Source organism: Doryrhamphus excisus, linkage group LG15 (genome assembly GCF_037039965.1).
Source record: "Doryrhamphus excisus strain RoL-2023G ecotype Guam linkage group LG15, RoL_Dexc_Guam_v1.1, whole genome shotgun sequence".
Lineage (NCBI taxonomy): Eukaryota > Metazoa > Chordata > Actinopteri > Syngnathiformes > Syngnathidae > Doryrhamphus > Doryrhamphus excisus.
This window is the reverse complement of record NC_136371.1, coordinates 16,294,971-16,321,576: the sequence shown is the minus strand read 5'-3', so window position 1 is coordinate 16,321,576 and position 26,606 is coordinate 16,294,971. Positions and strand designations below refer to the sequence as shown.

The 26,606-nt window shown below is 34.5% G+C and overlaps 3 protein-coding genes across 4 annotated transcripts in view; 2 read left to right on the top strand and 1 right to left on the bottom strand.

The window, feature by feature from the left end:
- The window catches only part of gpd2 (glycerol-3-phosphate dehydrogenase 2 (mitochondrial)), a 33,446-nt gene extending 23,090 nt beyond the window's left edge, over positions 1–10,356 (bottom strand). Inside the window, exons 1-3 of one of the 2 annotated variants that reach the window (XM_078796947.1) lie at positions 10,254–10,356; positions 9,763–10,012; positions 4,914–5,020 (exon numbers count right to left, since the gene is read on the bottom strand). In XM_078796947.1, coding sequence (XP_078653073.1) covers positions 4,914–5,015 — 102 coding nt within the window. In that variant the 5' untranslated portion in view covers positions 5,016–5,020; positions 9,763–10,012; positions 10,254–10,356. Of the gene's footprint in view, positions 1–973; positions 1,181–4,913; positions 5,021–9,762; positions 10,013–10,253 lie in introns of those variants that run through there. The other variant, XM_078796948.1, reaches the window with a different exon arrangement.
- Positions 1–26,606, top strand: part of atp7b (ATPase copper transporting beta) — a 205,825-nt gene that overhangs the window by 164,681 nt on the left and 14,538 nt on the right. The window lies entirely within an intron of this gene.
- Positions 10,296–25,434, top strand: LOC131104961 (nuclear receptor subfamily 4 group A member 2-like). Its single transcript, XM_058052686.2, has 7 exons — positions 10,296–10,389; positions 10,630–11,405; positions 20,465–20,594; positions 20,664–20,815; positions 20,883–21,082; positions 21,146–21,324; positions 24,932–25,434. The coding sequence occupies exons 2-7, from the start codon at positions 10,635–10,637 to the stop codon at positions 25,225–25,227; spliced, it is 1,728 nt and encodes a 575-aa protein (XP_057908669.2). The 5' UTR covers positions 10,296–10,389; positions 10,630–10,634; the 3' UTR covers positions 25,228–25,434.

Below are 26,606 nucleotides of genomic sequence, written 5' to 3'. Positions count from 1 at the left end.
AAGAAAATTCACAAGAAAAATATGTTGAAATAAATATTATGAGGAAAAATAATGACATTTTAATAGCACAAAGTTTAAATATTCTAGAAAAAATATGTGTTTTTAGAGTCTTAATATTAGAAATAAACAAATAAAATGTAACTATATTTAACCATTTTTTTCCCACATAGTATTTTGACTTTATTCTTGTACATTTACATCTGATTACCATTTTTGCTGTTGTTCTTGAGTATTTTTTTTGTTGTATTTTATTATATAACAAAAATAATATTTTTTGAATGTGCTGCGGGCCAATAAAGAACCGCCGCCGCCTGCAAATGACCCCCGGGCCGCACTTTGGAGACCCCTGTTCTAGTCATTAGTGTTGGACGTTAACGTTGGCGTGCTTGTGATGTGTCACAGGTTGTCAAGCGAAGTGTTGCTAAATAAAATCCGGTCTTCATGTAATTAGTAGCAAAGTGACACAGTACACTGGATGTGGGGGGTGGGGGAGAGAAGGGGGGGCGGGGGGTGGCGGGTACGGACTTGCCGCGACATGCTACTTATCTTTTGCAAAACCCACAAAAAACACAAATCACTGCAGCCATTCACGTCCTGCGTTTGATTAGCGAATGATTTTTTTTTTTATGAATAATCACAACAACAACGATCCCCCTCTGACATCAGGACGTACCATTTCACCTCTAATGAAATATTTATTCTTTTTTTTTTTTTTTGCTTTTTTGCTGCGGCTTAATGATTGCATCAGGAGTGCATCTGACTTGCAAATGCCAGACGGCTTTTTTTTGCAATTTTGCCGCCAGACAACCAGAAAAATGATATGATGATATCATCATTGTCTCGTTTTGATGATGCGGACGGACAAACGAGTTAAATGCTGGGGATTAGAATTACTGGGATTAGAGGCATGCATGATTACAGACTATTGTGGAAATGATTAGATTTTTTCATCAGCGTCGGCTTTCTTGCTTACCGATCCGGGCTTGGTTGGGCGGGCCGCGATGGGGAGAGAGAGGACGTAATTGCAACGGGACAAAAACAAAAGTTGACGTTAGCACGCACAGTTAAATAAAGGCTGGCATGTAGCTTTGTATATATATATATATATATATTTACATATATATATATATATATATATATATATGCTGGGGTGAAGGTCAAGAAGGGGCGAAACAGCTGCTTTGACATGTCATATGAGGCTACCCCCCCACCCAAGAAATGCCCCCACCCCTCCTCAGTCCTGGAAGATATAGCAGTGGCGTTCTTGTTTGTCACGCTTAAACGTTTCAGATCATAAAAATAATAAAAATATCCGTCAATGACAACACAACTTGACACAAAATGCAGTTTTTAAATGAAACTTATTATTATTAAGCGAGAAAAAAATGTGTGAAAAATTAATTCACTGAGATTAATTGACATCGATAAGTATGGAAAAGGTTATAAAGCCATTTCTAAAGCTTAGGGACTCCAGCAAACCACAGTGAGAGCCATTATCCACAAATAACGAAAACTAAATTATTATTAAATTATTATTATTTATTTATATTATTTATTTAATAATTATTATTATTAAGGAAAAAAAAAACAATACAAACCTACATGGCCCTATGTGAAAAATTAATTCACTGAGATTAATTGAGATCGATAAGTATGGAAAAGGTTATAAAGCAATTTCTAAAGCTTAAGGACTCCAGCAAACCACAGTGAGAGCCATTATCCACAAATAACGAAAACTAAATTATTATTAAATTATTATTATTTATTTATATTATTTATTTAATAATTATTATTATTAAGGAAAAAAAAACAAATACAAACCTACATGGCCCTGTGTGAAAAATTAATTCACTGAGATTAATTGAGATCGATCAGTATGGAAAAGGTTATAAAGCAATTTCTAAAGCTTAAGGACTCCAGCAAACCACAGTGAGAGCCATTATCCACAAATAACGAAAACTAAATTATTATTAAATTATTATTATTTATTTATATTATTTATTTAATAATTATTATTATTAAGGAAAAAAAAACCAAATACAAACCTACATGGCCCTATGTGAAAAATTAATTAAAGATTAATTGAGATCGATAAGTATGGAGAAGGTTATAAAGCAATTTCTAAAGCTTAGGGACTCCAGCAAACCACAGTGAGAGCCATTATCCACAAATAACGAAAACTAAATTATTATTAAATTATTATTATTTATTTATATTATTTATTTAATAATTATTATTATTAAGGAAAAAAAAAACAAATACAAACCTACATGGCCCTATGTGAAAAATTAATTCACTGAGATTAATTGAGATCAATCAGTATGGAAAAGGTTATAAAGCAATTTCTAAAGCTTAAGGACTCCAGCAAACCACAGTGAGAGCCATTATCCACAAATAACGAAAACATGGAACAGTGGCGAACCTTCCCGGGAGTGGCTGGCCAACCAAAATGGACCCAAAGACCGCAGTGACGACTTAATACAGTGGTGGTAGTGTGACGGTCTGGGATTTTTTTGCTGCTTCAGGACCAGGAAAAATTATTATTATTAAGGAAAAAAAAAACAAATACAAACCTACATGGCCGTATGTGAAAAATTAATTCACTGAGATTAATTCAGATCTATAGAAAATGTTATAAAGCAATTTCTAAAGCTTAAGGACTCCAGCAAACCACAGTGAGAGCAATTATCCACAAATAACAAAAACATGGAACAGTGGTGAACCTTCCCAGGAGTGGCCGGCCAACCAAAATGGACCCCAAGACCGCAGTGATGACTCAAGTGGGCCAAAATTCCTCCTCAGCGCTTTAAGAGACTCATTGCAAGTTATCAGAAACGCTTGATTGCAGTTGTTGCTGCTAAGGATGCACCAACAAGATATTAGCTTATTAGTGTTGTTATTGATTAATATTTACATTTACACAAACTTCCTCCACAGCGGTGGAAGAGACTCATTGCAAGTTATCAGAAATGCTTGATTGCAGTTGTTGCTGCTAAGGGTGCACCAACAAGATATTAGCTTATTAGTGTTGTTATTGATTAATATTTACATTTACACAAAATTCCTCCACAGCGGGGGAAGAGACTCATTGCAAGTTATCAGAAACGCTTGATTGCAGTTGTTGCTGCTAAGGGTGCACCAACAAGATATTAGCTTATTAGTGTTGTTATTGATTAATATTTACATTTACACAAAATTCCTCCACAGCGGTGGAAGAGACTCATTGCAAGTTATCACAAACGCTTGATTGCAGTTGTTGCTGCTAAGGGTGCCCCAACAAGATATTAGCTTATTAGTGTTGTTATTGATTAATATTTACATTTACACAAAATTCCTCCACAGCGGTGGAAGAGACTCATTGCAAGTTATCAGAAACGCTTGATTGCAGTTGTTGCTGCTAAGGGTGCCCCAACAAGATATTAGCTTATTAGTGTTGTTATTGATTAATATTTACATTTACACAAAATTCCTCCACAGCGGTGGAAGAGACTCATTGCAAGTTATCACAAACGCTTGATTGCAGTTGTTGCCGATAAGGGTGGCCCAACCAGGTATTAGCTTTAGGGGGTAAAAAGTTTCATTTAAAAACTTGTGTTGTTATTGATTAATATTTACATTTATACAAAATTACATTTACACAAAATTCCTCCACAGCGCTGGAAGAGACTCATTGCAAGTTATCACAAATGCTTGATTGCAGTTGTTGCTGCTAAGGGTGGCCCAACCAGGTAGTATCTTTAGGGGGTTAAAAGTTTCCTCCACAGCGCTGAAAGAGACTCATTGCAAGTTATCACAAATGCTTGATTGCAGTTGTTGCTGCTAAGGGTGCCCCAACAAGATATTAGCTTATTAGTGTTGTTATTGATTAATATTTACATTTACACAAAATTCCTCCACAGCGGTAGAAGAGACTCATTGCAAGTTATCACAAATGCTTGATTGCAGTTGTTGCTGCTAAGGGTGGCCCAACCAGGTATTAGCTTTAGGGGGTAAAAGGTTTCATTTTAAAACTTGTGTTGTTATTAATATTTACATTTACACAAAATTACATTTACACAAAATTCCTCCACAGCGCTGGAAGAGACTCATTGCAAGTTATCACAAATGCTTGATTGCAGTTGTTGCTGCTAAGGGTGGCCCAACAAGATATTAGCTTAGTAGTGTTGTTATTAATATTTACATTTACACAAAATTCCTCCACAGCGGTGGAAGAGACTCATTGCAAGTTATCACAAACACTTGATTGCAGTTGTTGCTGCTAAGGGTGGCCCAACAAGATATTAGCTTAGTAGTGTTGTTATTAATATTTACATTTACACAAAATTCCTCCACAGCGGTGGAAGAGACTCATTGCAAGTTATCACAAACGCTTGATTGCAGTTGTTGCTGCTAAGGGTGGCAGTATTAAACAGTATTTTATGTTATTTATGTAATATTTAAATTTGAATCTTAAACATTTAAGTGTGACAAAAAGAACTTTTGGCACCGCTGTACCATCACCCAAGAAATGCCCCCGTGCCTCCTAAGACCTGCAAGGTGTAGGGCATGTTTGTTTATACAACACGAGGAGTCGTGACGTTAGCATTAGCATGACCTTGGTTCCCAAACAGGGGGCTGCGGTGCTTTTATTGCCTCACGTGGCAACAGCATATGAAATTGGCCTGCGGGGGAAATACGGCGTTCTTCGCCAGCCACGCCTCAGAGGACTCATCCAACAAGTTACACTGTCACATGTCACCGGGACAGGAAGTGGTGACACGACACGGTGAAAGCTTGGCTGTAAAAAGCGAACCACGGGTTCCTAGTCAAGAACATCCGATAGAGGCATTAAAGACATTCCAAAATCCTGACAGGACACGCTCTGGAACGTTTCTACTGTAAATCACAGGAACGTTCTCCTAAGTTTTTCTGACCTGCTTCTTTCTGTACTCCATGAGCTGCGACAGGCCAAAAACGGTGGCGACGGCCCCGCCGCCTACAATAGCGGTGCGTTTGAGGGCCTTCCTGAACGCCATGGGACCTGCGGAAAGAGCAAAGTGCAGCACAGTGACGGGACGTCGGCGATGTCAGGGTTAAGAGGCAGATGATCGCGTGGAGGCGGGGCCTCAAACTCGCGGGAAGCAAGAACCACCGTCAGCACGTTCCCAGTTTTAACAATAATTAAAAAATAAAATAAAATAAAATAAAATAAAATAAAATAAAATAAAATAAAATAAAATAAAATAAAATAAAATAAAATAAAATAAAATAAAATAAAATAAAATAAAATAAAACAAAATAAAATAAAACAAAATAAAATTTGGTAGAAATTGATAAAAATGTCATTTTACAAGAATAAAGTCAAAATATTACGGAATATAAGTTGTACTACTGTATTTAGTTGAAACATAAACAACAATTGCACATTCTAAAAATAACATTTAAGAAGAAATTTATGGCAATAACGTCATAATTCAAGAAAGAAAATTCACATTCAAATTTTTGGAAACAGTGTCAAATCTTTTAAAAAAAAATAAATTAAGTCCAAATATTAGTTGTAATTTTATGACAAATAATTTATTATAATATATAAATCATTTATAATAACACCTCATATTATTTTTACATTTAAAATATTTTGTAACATATCGTAAGAAACAAACAAAACAACAAATAAAGTTGGAATTTTGTGAAAATTAGTTTAGGGAATAAAGTCAAAATATTACGGGAATAAAGTCAAAATATTACGGGACTTAAGTCATAATAATATCGTAATTATTTTTACAATAAGTAATTTATGATAATTATTTACTGTAATGTTTTGTCATTTTACAAGAATAAAGTCAAAATATTACAGGATATAAGTTGTACTACTGTATTTAGTTGAAACATAAAAATTGCACATTCTAAAAAATACCATTTAAGACGAAATTTATGGCAATAATGTCATAATTCAGGGAAGAAAATTCACATTGAGAAATTTGAAATTTTTGGAAACAGTGTCAAATCTTTTTTTTTTTACTAAATTAAGTCCAAATATTAGTTGTAATTTTATGACAAATAATTTATTATAATATATAAATAATAAAATTATTATTAATACATAATAAATTATTATTTATTATTATTAATATTATTATAATATTAATAATATAATATATATTATATTAGATTGTATTATATATATTATAATATAATTTTGTCATTCAGTTTTGTCATATATTATAATATAATTATAATATAATATTATATTATAATTTATAATAATTACTCATATTAATACTCTAAATAGTAGCATAAAGTTGAAATATTTTGTAACATATCGGCTGATATCGGTATCGGAAATTGAGAGCAGGCCAATATCGGACATCCCTAATTTTGTCTTGACTCAAAAAAAATTTTTTTTCGTTTTTTTAGTATTTATAGAAAATGCTAGGGTCCAATAAAAAACAGCTGTGAGCCGAAAATGGCCTCCGGGCTGCACTTTGGACACCCCTGTTATATACAGTATGCATGTATGTGTGTTTGTGTGTGTGTACATAACAAACACACATATATATATATAAAGGCCATCACCTCCGGCCAATTTTTTTTTAACCCGCCCCCGCTCTATTTGCATCCCGTCTGCAGTCCGTGCCGGCGTCCCTCCCGTCCTGGGGAGTGACATATGCTGCTGCAGACGCTAATGCATTTTAATAGAACACGGCTTCAAATAGCACAAATGTCAATTTTGCAGCAAGCAGATGACTTGAGGCGCTCATGAGGTGGGCGTCGTTGTGTTCACATTCAGCTAGCATAGCTATGTACGTGCGAGAAGTACACTTCAACACATACAATAATGATTCTGGGGGTGCATAATTCCAACCCCCCCAAAAGTATCCTGGGGTCAACACGCTAACCATCAGGACACTGTGCAACCAAGCTCTATTTGGTCAAAATAAATAATAATTTTTGTACCAGTTCAAAGCACGGTATTTAAGATATGCCCAGCATAATGCGGCTATTATTAGTGTCAATTTCAATAAAAAAAAAATTTTTTTTTAATATTGTCAATTTCAGTCTTTTTTCCCCTATTTTTTTTTTCAAAAATATTTCTACTTTTTTCTTACATAATGTTATTTTCAAATGCTCAGAATTTTATTTTGTATTTTGAGGTTATCCTCATAAAATGATGACTTTTGTAACTTTTTCCTCTTAATATTTAAAATTTATTGTCGTAAAATGATTTTTTTTTCCCATTTCTGCTGTGTTTTTTTACATTTTCCTATTTCAAGTTTCTTTTTGTATTTATGACATTTTTTATACTGAATTAATATTCTTGTAAAAACATTTTTGGGGTGGGTATATGTGGATAAGAGCATAAATATCACTACATGTAATATGTAACAAAACAAAAAAAAACGCATTTATTAAAAACAAAAAAATAAAAAAAAACTTTGCTTTGGTTCCAATTTTCTACAAGAAAAGCTCTGATAAAACATTCCACTGTTCTCAAATATCTTACTTTTTATTTTTCTACACAAAATAAGATGAAAAATAAATAAACAAATCAAGAATAAAGAAAATCAATCAATCAGTAATAAATAAATATAATAATAATAATAATAAAACGGCATATAATAAAAACCTAAGAAACCACATATAGTTGGTGGGTAGACAAATGATTTTTTTCAGATTAAAATTATGACAAAACACGACTATAGTCACATTTATACTCTTTTTATTTACAACATATTGCGCAACTGCAGGGTCTTGAGACACATGCTAACTCGCAAACTAGAGAGCTAGCGACCTAAACGGTAGCCTTCAAGTTATTTCCTTTAAACTTAAATCGCCAAAAACTTACCACTTCCACACGAGTAGTGAGGATAACTATTAACAGTTATTTAACCTTTAACATGAACATTAATCAAACGTAATAATTTTTTCTGGGTACATGATACCATACAGCATCCATATCAAACTTGCGCGGGCCTCAACGGTAGCCTCCAAGTTATTTCCTTTCAACTTAAATCGCCAAAAAAAATTACCACTTCCACACGAGTAGTGAGGATAACTATTAACAGTTATTTAACCTTTAACATGAACATTAATCAAACTTAATAATTTTTTCTGGGTACATGATACCATACAGTATCCATATCAAACTTGCGCGGGCCTCAACGGTAGCCTTCAAGTTATTTCCTTTAAACTTAAATCGCCACAAACTTACCACTTCCACACGAGTAGTGAGGATAACTATTAACAGTTATTTAACCTTTAACATGAACATTAATCAAACGTAATATTTTTTTCTGGGTACATGATACCATACAGCATCCATATCAAACTTGCGCGGGCCTCAACGGTAGCCTTCAAGTTATTTCCTTTAAACTTAAATCGCCACAAACTTACCACTTCCACATGAGTAGTGAGGATAACTATTAACAGTTATTTAACCTTTAACATGAACATTAATCAAACGTAATATTTTTTTCTGGGTACATGATACCATACAGTATCCATATCAAACTTGCGCGGGCCTCAACGGTAGCCTCCAAGTTATTTCCTTTTACCACTTCCACACGAGTAGTGAGGATAACTATTAACAGTTATTTAACCTTTAACATGAACATTAATCAAACTTAATAATTTTTTCTGGGTACATGATACCATACAGTATCCATATCAAACTTGCGCGGGCCTCAACGGTAGCCTCCAAGTTATTTCCTTTCAACTTAAATCGCCCCAAAAAATTACCACTTCCACACGAGTAGTGAGGATAACTATTAACAGTTATTTAACCTTTAACATGAACATTAATCAAACTTAATAATTTTTTCTGGGTACATGATACCATACAGCATCCATATCAAACTTGCGCGGGCCTCAAACTAGTGTCCTGCGGGCCACATTTGAGACGTTTGAGACCCCTGTTTTAGTGTTTTCCTTGAAAACTATCACATAATTACATAATAATACTATAATTAACTATATTAAACCAAAATGTTTTAATCATAGTTTGTATTTTTTAAGCGTCTAGGAGTCATGGGTACATAATACCAATTATTATGTAGTTTGACTCATAAATTTCTGAAATATAACAATAACTAAGGTGCTATAATGTCGGAATATTATACAAGCGTTCTAATTCTTTTCTCCGGTATCCAGGTTACCTCAGATTCTAGAAGAGTCCTGTTATCAAGTCCTGCATGGCTTTCACACCTTGAATTGGCTTCTCATATTAATGAGGCGTATGATGGCCAAAAATTGACAATAATTGGGACACTGAGAATATGTTCATATCTTGAGTGTACTAATGGGAGACTGAGTGCATCTCATCAAGTCAGTGTTGTACAATGGACACCCCCCCCCTCCTCACTTTAACCCCTCCTTTACATCAGCCAGCATGCTCACCGTGAGTCAGCATAGGAAGTGCAACAATGTGATATGTTCGATTTCCATGTACTATTATGGAGGTGACAACACCAGAGGAGCATCTTGAGCTGACAGGAAGCTATGGATTCTAAAGGCTAAAACAGTTTGTACTCATGAATACCGAAGACAGTTAAACGTCAAAAATACGTCATAAATATATATGAAAAGGGTTACTATATGAAGCTTTATCCCATATAAGGGCAAAAATAGCACGTAATAGCGGCACATAGAAGGTTGCTACAAGGTGGTGTCGCTGACTATACAGGAAAACAACTACACAACTAGTGTATTGAAAAAAAATATCAATGTTTATATTTCAACATGTCGAGATATGACTTTGTTACAGCGGAAACGCTTTCCACTTACAGGATTTGTGGCTTTGTGTCGGCTGAAAAGTCGCGCAGAGCGATGCAGGGCGGCGACGGAGGACATCGGTTGCTGTTCCGAGCCTGTTGTTTGACAGCTACAATCCAGGAAGTGGAGGGCGGTTTGAGTGACGTTGAAGGGAGCCAATCAGAGCCCGCGCGAGGGGTTGGAGGAGCGCTCAGCTAATCAGATTCAAAAGGCGGGGCCGTGTTGCCTTTGCGTGACGTAAGGGGAGTCCGCCAGCTGTCGTCTTTCAGCACAGAAGATCTAAACAGCAAAGACAAAATATATTATATTACATGAAATTTCATGATAATACTTTATATTATAAAATAACAGTTTTTGTGCTTGTTTATATGTGATTTAGTAGTAATAGTTTAATAGTAAAATGACAACACACGCTGAGAGAGAGAGAGAAAAAGGAGGGGCCAAAAAGAGGGCCCGCCCTCAAGTTTCTGGGGGTGCCCTGCGCGTAAACAAAAGCACATTACCGGTGTCTCTGTCAGTCAGTCTTTAAGCCAAGCGCGGGAGAAGAACGGATGCAGACCGCGTGACCTCTGCACGACTTCCTGGGATTAAACGCACTGCTTTCCCAGTGACCCCTGAAGGCACCTGAAGAAGACACAGGTGATGCTTTGAGTATTTAGTGTAGGCACATAAAACTGTTTAAAACCTTTGTAATTTTGCTGCATTTTTGAATGAATAATATATATTTATAATTTACAGTGTGTTTTGAACATATTTTATAATTATTATAAATTGAATAATTAAGTGAATATTTAAAGATACAGGAATTATAATTTAGCGACCAATTATGTGCCGCAGCACAGTGATTGGTTATACCTGATGGCATGTGCTGGCTTGCAGTGACCATGCCGTGCGTCCAAACCCAATGTGGCTCCTCCCCTCAAGGGGCCAGCACGGCGTCTCAGAACGCCACCGCCGCCGCCGGGGAACGCAGCTGGGACTTCCTCACTCCCGAGTTTGTCAAGTTCAGCATGGACCTTGCCAACAGCGAAACATCAACGACATCGTCGGGGGCGCCGCCCGCCGTTTTAGCCGAGCCGTTCGGGTGCGGCTATGATTCGAAGCCCCAGTGTGTCTTCCAAGGGGAGGTGCCGTACGTGAAGGTGGAGGACGCACGCGGGTGTCCGCGCGTTCAGCCTAATCAGCACCTCCAGCATCAAACGGATCATCTGCTCCAATCCTACTACTACCGTTCTCCATCCCCGCGCCCGTCCGTCTCGTCCAGCTTCCAAACTCCGTGGGATGACTCCGGCGCTCTATTCCGTCAAGACTACTTGCTACGTAAAAACACCAGATTTTCCTTGTTTTCCCTAAAGCACACACAAGAAGGACATCAGAGTTTATCCGCCTGCCAGGTGAAATTCGACCGAGCTTTCGCAGCCGGATCGCACCAAGCGCTCGACTCCCCCGGGCTTCTGTGCTGTCCCGGATTTGGGAAGCAAACCCGTGCGGGGCTTCACCCTATCCAGCTCGCTCACAGCCACCACGCCAACATCAATCCAGCCGCCGGTCGAAGTCGAGCAGACTCAGACGGACTGTGCGCGGTTTGCGGGGACAACGCCGCCTGCCAGCACTACGGAGTCCGTACCTGTGAAGGCTGTAAAGGATTCTTCAAGGTTGGTTCTCCGTGTACGCCGTTTTTCTTCTTCGGGAAGATGCCGCTAAATGTGCACAGCTGAATATGCCGCCCCCCCAACCCTGGGGTCAAATGTCATGTGTGAAAATGTCAGTCATCGTGCTGCGAATGACAAAAGAAACCCTCTCGACTATTGAGAAGGATTCCCGGGACAATTCCCGCAATTATGAACGAACACGAGCCTGTATTTGTTCACCTTGTCGATGCCTTGAACGGCAATTTTCAGCTCCACACTAACAAGAATCTTTTCATACTAAAACAGATCGGTGAAAAATGCTTTTTATCTGCTATTAAGCCATTAAATCCCAGCCATTTTATCCCATAAGCGACATAGACAATGGATGGATGGATAGATTCCCAAGGCACGCAGAATATTTTGTTCTATGGCTAGAAAAACATGGTACCTACCAAAAGAAAGATTAGATTCCCGTCTTTCATCAGAAAAAAAAAATTGTTTCTACCTTTTACCGTATTGTAGTAATCAATAGGAGAACATAGGTACATAGGTAGGTTTCAGGAAAAAATCAGTTCCCGACTAAAAGAGGGAGAATTTTTTTTGCTTTTTGTTTGACGCATAACTTTCATTCATTCATTAAAAAAAGTTTGTTTTTCCTTTTAGCGTTTTTTTTTGTAATCAGCAGGAGAACATAGTTACGTTTCAGGAAAATATCAGTTCCCCACTAAAAGAGGGAGAATTTTTTTTGCTTTTTGTTTGAAGCATAACTTTCATTCATTCATTAAAAAAAAGTTTGTTTCTACCTTTTACCGTTTTTTAGTAATCAACAGGAGAACATAGGTACTTTTCGGGAAAATATCAGTTCCCGACTAAAAGACGGAGAAAATCAGCTTTTTGTTTGAAGCATAACATTCATTCATTCATTAAAAAAGGTTTGTTTCTACCTTTTACTGTTTTTTTTTATTAATCAGCAGGAGAACATAGGTACGTTTCAGGAAAATATCAGTTCCCGACTAAAAGAGGGAGAAAATCAGCTTTTTTTTAAGCATAACTTTCATTCATTCATTAAAAAAAGTTTGTTTCTACCTTTTACCGTTTTTTTTTTGTAATCAGCAGGAGAACATAGGTACGTTTCAGGAAAATATCAGTTCCCGACTAAAAGACAGAGAAAATCAGCTTTTTGTTGAAGCATAACTTTCATTCATTCATTAAAAAAAAAGTTTGTTTCTACCTTTTACTGTTTTTTAGTAATCAGCAGAAGAACATAGGTACGTTTCAGGAAAATATCAGTTCCCGACTAAAAGACGGAGAAAATCAGCTTTTTGTTTGAAGCATAACATTCATTCATTCATTAAAAAAGGTTTGTTTCTACCTTTTATTGTTTTTTTTAGTAATCAGCAGGAGAACATAGGTACGTTTCAGGAAAATATCAGTTCCCGACTAAAAGAGGGAGAAAATCAGCTTTTTTTTAAGCATAACTTTCATTCATTCATTAAAAAAAGTTTGTTTCTACCTTTTACCGTTTTTTTTTGTAATCAGCAGGAGAACATAGGTACGTTTCAGGAAAATATCAGTTCCCGACTAAAAGAGGGAGAAATATTTTTGCTTTTTGTTTGAAGCATAACTTTCATTCATTCCTTAAAAAAAAGTTTGTTTCTACCTTTTACCATTTTTTTGTAATCAGCAGGAGAACATAGGTACGTTTCAGGAAAATATCAGTTCCCGACTAAAAGAGGGAGAACATTTTTTGCTTTTTGTTTGAAGCATAACTTTCATTCATTCATTAAAAAAGTTTGTTTCTACCTTTTACTGTTTTTTGTAATCAACAGGAGAACATAGGTAAGTTTCAGGAAAATATCAGTTCCCGACTAAAAGAGGGAGAACATTTTTTGCTTTTTGTTTGAAGCATAACTTTAATTCATTCATTAAAAAAAAGTTTGTTTCTACCTGTTACCGTTTTTTTGTAATCAGCAGGAGAACATAGGTACGTTTCAGGAAAATATCAGTTCCCGACTAAAAGAGGGAGAAATATTTTTGCTTTTTGTTTGAAGCATAACTTTCATTCATTCCTTAAAAAAAAGTTTGTTTCTACCTTTTACCGTTTTATTTGTAATCAGCAGGAGAACAAAGGCACGTTTCAGGAAAATATCAGTTCCCAACTAAAAGAGGGAGAAATTTTTTGCTTTTTGTTTGAAGCATAACTTTCATTCATTCATTAAAAAAGTTTGTTTCTACCTTTTACCGTTTGTTTTTTTTTTTGTAATCAGCAGGAGAACATAGGTACGTTTCAGGAAAATATCAGTTCCCGACTAAAAGAGGGAGAAAATTTTTTGCTTTTTGTTTGAAGCATAACTTTCATTCATTCATTAAAAAAAAGTTCATTTCTACCTTTTACCGTTTTTTTGTAATCAACAGCAGAAGATAGGTAAGTTTCAGGAAAATATCAGTTCCCGACTAAAAGACAGAGAAAATCAGCTTTTTGTTTAAGCATAACTTTCATTCATTCATTAAAAAAAAGTTTGTTTCTACCTTTTACTGTTTTTTAGTAATCAGCAGAAGAACATAGGTTCATTTCAGGAAAATATCAGTTCCCGACTAAAAGAGGGAGAAAATGTTTTGCTTTTTGTTTGAAGCATAACTTTCATTCATTCATTAAAAAAAAGTTTGTTTCTACCTTTTACCGTTTTTTTTGTAATCAGCAGGAGAACATAGGTACGTTTCAGGAAAATATCAGTTCCCGACTAAAAGACGGAGAAAATGCTAACATGTGAATACTAAATTTTTTGCAATTTTCATGAATATAAACTCAAGCAGACACGTAGCACCATTGTGCCTGGTGTCACCATGCTAGCTAAGCATGCTAAAGTATTTTTACTAACACTAGGTGTCAGTAATGTTACCTTGATGAGACAATTTTTTGTGCTAATTTTCATGTATATAAACATAAGCAGACACTTAGCACCATTGTGCCTGGTGTCAACATGCTAGCTAAGCATGCTAATATAATTATGCTAACACTAGGTGTCAGTAATGTTACCTTGATGAGACGATTTTTTGTGCTAATTTTCATGAATACAAACTTAAGCATTAAACTTAAGCATAGCCATTTTCACAGGTAGACACTATTATGCTACACGTTAGCATGCTAATGTTAGCATGTTAACATGTGAATACTAATTTTTTTGCAATTTTCATAAATGTAAACTTAAGCATAGCCATTTTCACAGGTAGACACTATTATGCTACATGTTAGCATGCTAACGTTAACATGTTAGCATGCTAACATATGAATACTAAATTTTTTTGCAATTTTCATGAATATAAACTTAAGCAGACACATAGCACCATCGTGCCTGGTGTCAACATGCTAGCTAAGCATGCTAATTGTACAAACACTAGGTGTCAGTAACGTTACCTTGATGAGACAATTTTTTGTGCTAATTTTCATGAATGTAAACTTAAGCAGACACTTAGCACCATCGTGCCTGGTGTCAACATGCTAGCCAAGCATGCTAATATAATTGTCCTAACACTAGGTGTCAGTAATGTTACCTTGATGAGACAAATTTTTGTGCTAATTTTCACGCATAGCCATTTTCACAGGTAGACACTATTATGCTACACGTTAGCATGCTAACATTAACATGTTAGCATGCTAACATGTAAATACAATTTTTTTTCCAATTTTCATGAATATAAACTTAAGCAGACAATTAGTACCATCATGTCTGGTGTCAACATGCTAGCCAAGCATGCTAATATAATTGTCCTAACACTAGGTGTCAGTAATGTTACCTTGACGAGACAAATTTTTGTGCTAATTTTCACGCATAGCCATTTTCACAGGTAGACACTATTATGCTACACGTTAGCATGCTAACGTTAACATATTAGCATGCTAACATGTGAATAAATTTTTTTTTCCTATTTTCATGAATATAAACTTAAGCAGACAATTAGTACCATCATGCCTGGTGTCAACATGCTAGCTAAGCATGCTAATATAATTGTCCTAACACTAGGTGTCAGTAATGTTACCTTGATGAGACAAATTTTTGTGCTAATTTTCACGCATAGCCATTTTCACAGGTAGACATTATTATGCTACACGTTAGCATGCTAACGTTAACATGTCAGCATGCTAACATGTGAATACAATTTTTTTCCAATTTTCATGAATATAAACTTAAGCAGACAATTAGTACCATCATGCCTGGTGTCAACATGCTAGCTAAGCATGCTAATATAATTGTACTAGGTGTCAGTAATGTTACCTTGATGAGACAAATTTTTTGCTAATTTTCACGCATAGCCATTTTCACAGGTAGACATTATTATGCTACACGTTAGCATGCTAATGTTAACATGTTAGCATGCTAACATGTGAATACAATTTTTTTTTCCAATTTTCATGAATATAAACTTAAGCAGACAATTAGTACCATCATACCTGGTGTCAACATGCTAGCTAAGCATGCTAATATAATTGTCCTAACACTAGGTGTCAGTAATGTTACCTTGATGAGACAAATTTTTGTGCTAATTTTTACGCATAGCCATTTTCACAGGTAGACACTATTATGCTACACGTTAGCATGCTAACGTTAACATATTAGCATGCTAACATGTGAATACAATTTTTTTTCCAATTTTCATGAATATAAACTTAAGCAGACAATTAGTACCATCATGCCTGGTGTCAACATGCTAGCTAAGCATGCTAATATAATTGTCCTAACACTAGGTGTCAGTAATGTTAACTTGATGAGACATATTTTTGTGCTAATTTTCACGCATAGCCATCTTCACAGGTAGACACCATTATGCTACACGTTGGCATGCTAACGTTAACATATTAGCATGCTAACATGTGAATACAATTTTTTTTCCAATTTTCATGAATATAAACTTAAGCAGACAATTAGTACCATCATGCCTGGTGTCAACATGCTAGCTAAGCATGCTAATATAATTGTACTAGGTGTCAGTAATGTTACCTTGATGAGACAAATTTTTTGCTAATTTTCACGCATAGCCATTTTCACAGGTAGACATTATTATGCTACACGTTAGCATGCTAATGTTAACATGTTAGCATGCTAACATGTGAATACAATTTTTTTTTCCAATTTTCATGAATATAAACTTAAGCAGACAATTAGTACCATCATACCTGGTGTCAACATGCTAGCTAAGCATGCTAATATAATTGTCCTAACACTAGGTGTCAGTAATGTTACCTTGATGAGACAAATTTTTGTGCTAATTTTCACGCATAGCCATTTTCACAGGTAGACACTATTATGCTACACGTTAGCATGCTAACGTTAACATATTAGCATGCTAACATGTGAATACAAATTTTTTTCCCTATTTTCATGAATATAAACTTAAGCAAACAATTAGTACCATCGTGCCTGGTGTCAACATGCTAGCCAAGCATGCTAATATAATTGTCCTAACACTAGGTGTCAGTAATGTTAACTTGATGAGACATATTTTTGTGCTAATTTTCACGCATAGCCATCTTCACAGGTAGACACTATTATGCTACACGTTAGCATGCTAACGTTAACATGTTAGCATGCTAACATGTGAATACAAATTTTTTTTCCAATTTTCATGAATATAAACTTAAGCAGACAATTAGTACCATCATACCTGGTGTCAACATGCTAGCTAAGCATGCTAATATAATTGTCCTAACACTAGGTGTCAGTAATGTTACCTTGATGAGACAAATTTTTGTGCTAATTTTCACGCATAGCCATTTTCACAGGTAGACATTATTATGCTACACGTTAGCATGCTAACGTTAACATGTTAGCATGCTAACATGTGAATACAAATTTTTTTTCCAATTTTCATGAATATAAACTTAAGCAGACAATTAGTACCATCATGCCTGGTGTCAACATGCTAGCTAAGCATGCTAATATAATTGTCCTAACACTAGGTGTCAGTAATGTTACCTTGATGAGACAAATTTTTGTGCTAATTTTCACGCATAGCCATTTTCACAGGTAGACACTATTATGCTACAAGTTAGCATGCTAACGTTAACATGTTAGCATGCTAACATGTGAATACAATTTTTTTTTCAAATTTTCATGAATATAAACTTAAGCAGACAATTAGTACCATCATACCTGGTGTCAACATGCTAGCTAAGCATGCTAATATAATTGTCCTAACACTAGGTGTCAGTAATGTTACCTTGATGAGACAGATTTTTGTGCTAATTTTCACGCATAGCCATTTTCACAGGTAGACACTATTATGCTACACGTTAGCATGCTAACGTTAACATATTAGCATGCTAACATGTGAATACAATTTTTTTTTCCTATTTTCATGAATATAAACTTAAGCAGACAATTAGTACCATCATGCCTGGTGTCAACATGCTAGCTAAGCATGCTAATGTAATTGTACTAGGTGTCAGTAATGTTACCTTGATGAGACAAATTTTTGTGCTAATTTTCACGCATAGCCATTTTCACAGGTAGACATTATTATGCTACATGTTAGCATGCTAACAAGTGAATACAAATTTTTTTTCCAATTTTCATGAATATAAACTTAAACAGACAATTAGTACCATCATGCCTGGTGTCAACATGCTAGCTAAGCATGCTAATATAATTGTCCTAACACTAGGTGTCAGTAATGTTACCTTGATGAGACAAATTTTTGTGCTAATTTTCACGCATAGCCATTTTCACAGGTAGACACTATTATGCTACACGTTAGCATGCTAACGTTAACATGTTAGCATGCTAACATGTGAATACAATTTTTTTTTCCAATTTTCATGAATATAAACTTAAGCAGACAATTAGTACCATCATGCCTGGTGTCAACATGCTAGCTAAGCATGCTAATATAATTGTCCTAACACTAGGTGTCAGTAATGTTACCTTGATGAGACAGATTTTTGTGCTAATTTTCACGCATAGCCATTTTCACAGGTAGACACTATTATGCTACACGTTAGCATGCTAATGTTAACATATTAGCATGCTAACATGTGAATACAAATTTTTTTTCCCAATTTTCATGAATATAAACTTAAGCAGACAATTAGTACCATCATACCTGGTGTCAACATGCTAGCTAAGCATGCTAATATAATTGTCCTAACACTAGGTGTCAGTAATGTTACCTTGATGAGACAAATTTTTGTGCTAATTTTCACGCATAGCCATTTTCACAGGTAGACACTATTATGCTACACGTTAGCATGCTAACGTTAACATGTTAGCATGCTAACATGTGAATACAATTTTTTTTTTAAATTTTCATGAATATAAACTTAAGCAGACAATTAGTACCATCATGCCTGGTGTCAACATGCTAGCTAAGCATGCTAATATAATTGTCCTAACACTAGGTGTCAGTAATGTTACCTTGATGAGACAAATTTTAGTGCTAATTTTCACACATAGCCATTTTCACAGGTAGACACTATTATGCTACACGTTAGCATGCTAACGTTAACATGTTAGCATGCTAACATGTGAATACAAATTTTTTTTCCTATTTTCATGAATATAAACTTAAGCAGACAATTAGTACCATCATACCTGGTGTCAACATGCTAGCTAAGCATGCTAATATAATTGTCCTAACACTAGGTGTCAGTAATGTTACCTTGATGAGACAGATTTTTGTGCTAATTTTCACGCATAGCCATTTTCACAGGTAGACACTATTATGCTACACGTTAGCATGCTAACGTTAACATGTTAGCATGCTAACATGTGAATACAATTTTTTTCCAATTTTCATGAGTATAAACTTAAGCAGACAATTAGTACCATCATGCCTGGTGTCAACATGCTAGCTAAGCATGCTAATATAATTGTACTAGGTGTCAGTAATGTTACCTTGATGAGACAAATTTTTTGCTAATTTTCACGCATAGCCATTTTCACAGGTAGACATTATTATGCTACACGTTAGCATGCTAACGTTAACATGTTAGCATGCTAACATGTGAATACAATTTTTTTTTCCAATTTTCATGAATATAAACTTAAGCAGACAATTAGTACCATCATACCTGGTGTCAACATGCTAGCTAAGCATGCTAATATAATTGTCCTAACACTAGGTGTCAGTAATGTTGCCTTGATGAGACAAATTTTTGTGCTAATTTTCACGCATAGCCATTTTCACAGGTAGACATTATTATGCTACACGTTAGCATGCTAACGTTAACATATTAGCATGCTAACATGTGAATAAATTTTTTTTTTCCTATTTTCATGAATATAAACTTAAGCAGACAATTAGTACCATCATGCCTGGTGTCAACATGCTAGCTAAGCATGCTAATATAATTGTACTAGGTGTCAGTAATGTTACCTTGATGAGACAAATTTTTTGCTAATTTTCACGCATAGCCATTTTCACAGGTAGACATTATTATGCTACACGTTAGCATGCTAACGTTAACATGTTAGCATGCTAACATGTGAATACAATTTTTTTTTCCAATTTTCATGAATATAAACTTAAGCAGACAATTAGTACCATCATACCTGGTGTCAACATGCTAGCTAAGCATGCTAATATAATTGTCCTAACACTAGGTGTCAGTAATGTTACCTTGATGAGACAAATTTTTGTGCTAATTTTTACGCATAGCCATTTTCACAGGTAGACACTATTATGCTACACGTTAGCATGCTAACATGTGAATACAAATTTTTTTTTCCAATTTTCATGAATATAAACTTAAGCAGACAATTAGTACCATCATGCCTGGTGTCAACATGCTAGCTAAGCATGCTAATATAATTGTACTAGGTGTCAGTAATGTTACCTTGATGAGACAAATTTTTGTTCTAATTTTGTATATTTATGTTTCTCTCTCTATTATTATGTCTACTCTATTGAGTAAAAACAGTGTAAAGGTGACTATAGGGGTGTTGCTTCATGTCTAGGGGTCTCTAATCATGTTAAAAAGCATATTTAGAAGGTTGTAAACAGGATTTCTTTGCTTTAACTATGAAAATATTACATTTATTTATTGGGGATGCTTGATGTGCTGATAAACTGTCGAGTTTTTCCTGCAGCGCACGGTGCAGAAAAATGCCAAATATGTCTGCTTGGCGGCCAAAACCTGCCCCGTGGATAAACGGCGTCGGAACCGCTGCCAGTACTGCCGCTTCCAGAAATGCCTTACAGTCGGAATGGTCAAGGAAGGTAAGAGTGAGACGTTGCAAATGTGCTTTTTTTTTGTAAAACGACATTATGTTTGTCTTCGTGTTCCAGTGGTGAGAACAGATAATCTAAAAGGTCGCAGGGGTCGCCTGCCCTCCAAACCCAAACCGCTCCCTGATTCGTCCTCGCCGGCCGGAACGCTGCTAAGCGCGCTCGTCAGAGCCCATGTGGAATCTAACCCGTCACGCCTGGATTACTCCAAAGTGAGTCAAATAAGACGCGGCGTCGACGGGCGCGCTCCTTTTATTCACCTGCTCCGACTTCTTACAGTTCAAGGATGGCACAGAGAGCCCACTCGGGGACGACGCTCAACACGTTCGCCATTTTTACGACCTCCTGACCAGATCCATGGAGGTGCTACGAGCATGGGCGCTGAAGATACCGGGCTTTGCTTCCCTACCTCGACATGACCAAGACCTCCTGTTCTACTCGTCTTTCTTAGAACTCTTCGTGTTACGCCTCTCCTACAGGTACAGGCTAGATCTTGTTTGGCTTCTGAGGTACCCGAACCCGACTAACCTTCTGTTGTGTAGATCCAGTCCACATGAAGGCAAGCTGGTGTTCTGCGATGGCTCCGTATGGCACCGCCTTCATTGCGTGAGGGGATTTGGCGAATGGATTGACAGCATCGTGGAGTTCTCCGTCAATCTTCAGAGAATGAACTTGGACCTCTCGACCTTCTCCTGCATTTGCGCCCTTGCCCTGGTCACCGGTGAGAAGACATTAAGGCTGTTTCCACATTCATAAGTCGTCTTTTCAGCCGTACCGCAAATGGAGAATGTGCTGCCATGGATCTGTCAATCATGACAAGAGTGGTTGCAATTCACAATTAAAAAGGAGAGAAAGGGACGCAGTGAGTAAATACTGCGGCTGCCAGATACTCGTCCAACGGGAAAATCACAAAAAATCTAAGAGTAACTGGCACATAAATGATACAAAAATGTCTTTTTTACCGGCAACGTTGAAATTTGGGATCAACATTTGCAATAATAGTGTCTGTTGTAATTATTAGATTATTACAATTAAATATCCATTCATTCATCCATCCGTCTGCATCCGAGTCACGGGGGCAGCAGTCTCAGTAGGAAAATCCAGAGTTCCCTGTCCCCGGCCACTAACAATTAATTATTTAAATAATTATTTGATAAATATTTAATTATATTATTTAATTATTATTATTATTTAATTATTATTATTTAATTATTATTATTTAATTATTATTATTTAAAATAATAAATATTTAATTAATTAATATTTTATTAATTATATAAATTATTCTTCTTTCTTCAATATGCCTCACACACGAAATTAAACACATATTGTAAAAATAGAATTTAACTGAAAACAACAGCAAAAATGGAAAAATAACAGTAATTCAACAACAATCAAGTTTAAATATTCATAGAAAAAAGTTGCAATCTAACAAAAAAAGTAGTTATTTATATAATAAACAACAGTTATAACAACAACAGTGTGTTCTAGTAGCATGGAGTTGAACTAGTAAAGAAAGTTTTTGTAAACTAAAAGTTTTTTAAAGTTGTTAAATCATGAGAAGGAAAATTTGTATTTTTGGAAAATTATGTTGCAGAATAAGTTAGAATGTATTTTGAAAGTTGCGAGAGTAAGGTAATACATTTACAAGAAAAAAAATGAAACTTTTTACAACAAAAAAAGTCATAATGTTACGTATCTTTAGCCAAGGCCAAAGGTCAAGTCCCCATTTTTTTCTTTACGACAAAAAAGTGTAAAATTATATATGCTAATAATACATTAAAAAAATAGTCATATAAAGATATGCTTGCTGACTGTATTTTTGAAATAATGGCCCATAATTTTATAGAAATTTATATCCTTTTACATAAATTTTATCTTTTACCACAAAGAGATTTCCCCTATTTATTATAGATAAAAATTATTTCTATCTGCAATTAAATGTGATTAATCATGAGTTAACTATTGCAAAAAAAATTGATTAATCACAATCAAATATATTCATCGATTGACAGCTGATATAAAGTCATAATTATGAGGAAAAAAATCTCCAAAAAGAAAGCTGAAATTGATGAGAAATTAAAAATAAAACAATGGCAGAATTAGTCAAATAATAAAGGCAAAATACTTTGAGAAAAAAATGTATTTTTATGCCTGTTTTTTTGTCCATGTGCAGAGCGACACGGGCTGAAGGAACCAAGGAAAGTGGAAATAATTTGAAATTGTTTGAAATAATGGCCCATAATTCAGAAATTTATATGCTTTTACATAAAATTTTATCTTTTATCACAAAGAGATTTCCCCTTATTATAGATAAAAACTTATTTCTATCTGCGATTAAATATGATTAATCATGCGTTAACTATTGCAACAAAAATGTGATTAATCGCAGTAAAATATATTCATCGATTGACAGCTGGTATAAAGTCAAAATTTTATCTTTTACCATAAAGAGTTTTCCCCTATTTTTTTATAGATAAAAACTTATTTATATCTGCGATTAAATGGGATTAATTGTGAGTTAACTATTGCCAAAAAAATAGATTAATCGCGGTCAAATATATTCATCGATTGACATTTGGTATAAAGTCATAATTAAGAGAAAAAAATCTCCCAAAAGAAAGCTGAAATTGATGAGAAATTAAAAATAAAACAATGGCAGAATTAGTCAAATAAAAGTAAAATAAAGGCAAAATACTCTGAGAAAAAAAATGTATTTTTATGCCTGTTTTTCTGTCCATGTGCAGAGCGACACGGGCTGAAGGAACCGAGGAACGTGGAGGAGCTTGCTGACTGTATTGTTATAATAATATTTATATATTAATATTATATATTAATATATAATAATATTTAATAATGGCTCAAAATTCCGAAATTTATACTTTTACATTTTTTTATTTTATTTTTATTTTATTTTTACTTTTACAATTTTATCTTTTACCACAAAGAGATTTCCCCTATTTATTATAGATAAAAACTTATTTCTATCTGCAATTAAATGGGATTAATTGTGAGTTAACTATTGCCAAAAAATTGTATTAATCGCGATTAAATATGTTCATTGATTGACAGTTGGTATAAAGTCATAATTATGAGAAAAAAACTCCCCAAAAAAAGCTGAAATTGTTGAGAAATTAAAAATAAAACAATTAGTAAAATAAAACTAAAATAAAGGCAAAATACTTTGAGAAAAAAATGTATTTTTATGCCTGTTTTTTTGTCCATGTGCAGAGCGACAAGGGCTGAAGGAACCGAGGAATGTGGAGGAGCTTGCTGACTGTATTGTTATAATAATATTTATATATTAATATTATATATTAATATATAATAATATTTAATAATGGCCCAAAATTCCGAAATTTATACTTTTACATTTTTTTATTTTATTTTTATTTTATTTTTACTTTTACAATTTTATCTTTTACCACAAAGAGATTTCCCCTATTTATTATAGATAAAAACTTATTTCTATCTGCAATTAAATGGGATTAATTGTGAGTTAACTATTGCCAAAAAATGGTATTAATCACGATTAAATATGTTCATTGATTGACAGTTGGTATAAAGTCATAATTATGAGAAAAAAACTCCAAAAAAAGCTGAAATTGTTGAGAAATTAAAAATAAAACAATTAGTAAAATAAAACTAAAATAAAGGCAAAATACTTTGAGAAAAATAATTTATTCTTATGCCTGTTTTTTTGTCCATGTGCAGAGCGACACGGGCTGAAGGAACCGAGGAAAGTGGAGGAGCTTGCTGACTGTATTGTTATAATAATATTTATATATTAATATTATATATTAATATATAATAATATTTACTAATGGCCTAAAATTCTGAAATTTATATCCTTTTACATTTTGTTTTTTTATTTTTATTTGATTTTTACTTTTACAATTTATCTTTTACCACAAAGAGATTTCCCCTATTTATTATAGATAAAAACTTATTTCTATCTGCGATTAAATGGGATTAATTGTGAGTTAACTATTGCAAAAAATTGTATTAATCGCGATTAAATATGTTCATCGATTGACGACTGTATTGTTTGAAATTATGAATGATATATTTAAATAATGAATGAATAATTCTATCTGTGATTAATGGTGAGTTAACTATTGCAAAAAAATTAGATTAATCGCGGTCAAATATATTCATCGATTGACATTTGGTATGAAGTCATAATTAAGAGAAAAAAATCTCCAAAAAGAAAGCTGAAATTGATGAGAAATTAAAAATAAAACAATTAGTAAAATAAAACTAAAATAAAGGCAAAATACTTTGAGAAAAAAATGTATTCTTATGCATGTTTTTTTATCCATGTGCAGAGCGACACGGGCTGAAGGAACCGAGGAAAGTTGAGGAGCTGCAGCGCAACATCGTGAAGTGTTTGAAGGACGGCGGCACGCTCGCAGACCGAGACCGAGACCGGGACCAAGACCGAAACCGGGACCGAGACGCAAACGCTTGGTCCAGCCATTTATTCAAGCTGGTGGAAAAGCTCCCGGAACTCCGCACCTTGTGTATCCAAGGCCTGCAGAGGATTTTTTATTTGAAGCTGGAGGATCTGGTGCCCCCGCCCGCAGTCATAGATAAGTTATTCCTCGACACGTTGCCCTTTTGAAGACACAAGAGACCCCAAACGTACAAGGACACTGTGCACCCCCCCCCCCTTTCTGCGCCATCTTTTCTCATTTACCTCCAAATATTAATGTTAGTAACTTTTCTCATTTTTCTAGTACAACATAATTTATGGATGTCATGTTTGTGGCTAAGTGTTTATATTGCTAATCGTCTTATGGTTGTCATGTTTTATTCAATAAAGAATTCAATTACGGCTGTTGGACTCATTTATCTTCTTATCGGGGGAACGTACGCTCGGAAAAACGTTCAAAATTCGGGCATCCCAAATCAAGACTGCTCGACATTCCGGACACTAGAAGATATTCTTTCACCAGTTTAGGAATATTTACCTTTAATGTGTCAAAATAAAGTCAAAATCCAAATATTGAGAGAAAATATTTATATATATTTTTCTCTCTCTCTCTCTCTCTCTCTCTTTATATATGTATATATATATATATCAAGGGTCTCAAACATGCGGCCCGCGGGCCAAATGTGGCCCGCAAGACACTAGTTTGAGGCCCCCGCCTTGATATGAAAGTTTAATGTTAGTGCGCCCCCCGCGCAAGTTTGATATGGATGCTGTATGGTATCATGTACCCAGAAAAAATTATTACGTTTTATTATTAAATAATTATTATTATTACGTTAATGTTCATGTTAAAGCAGGGGTCTCAAATTCAATTTACCTGGGGGCCACTAGAGCTATGGTCTGGGTGAGGCTGGGCCGCATCAGGTTAAAAAAAAATATATATATATATATATTAGAAGAAAAAAATAAAAAAATATTAATAAATATTAATTATATAAAATATTAATAAATATATACATAATATAATAGTCTTCAATGCTTCTGCTATACCGTCCACTTTTTCAGTGCTTTGGTTCTTTGCAAAAGCTCTGATGAAACATTACATTACATTATTATAAATATTTTTTTATTTATTATTAAATTATTAAATAAATGTTGAATGTTAATTTTTATTTTTTGACACAAAATAAGATGGAAAAATAAATAAGCAAATCAAAAAAACAAATCAAACAAGCAAAACAAATGAACAAATTAATTTTTTATTTATTATTAAATTATTAAATAAATGTTTAATGTTAATTTTTATTTTTCGACACAAAATAAGATGGAAAAATAAATAAGCAAATCAAAAAACAAATTAAACAAATTAAACAAATTAAACAAATTAAACAAATTAAACAAATTAAACAAATTAAACAAATTAAACAAATTAAACAAATTAAACAAATTAAACTTTCATATCAAGGCGGGGGCCTCAAACTCGCATCCCGCAGGCTGTGAGTTTGAGACCCCTGTGTTAAAGGTTAAATAACTGTTAATAGTTATCCTCCCTATCCGTGTGGAAGTGG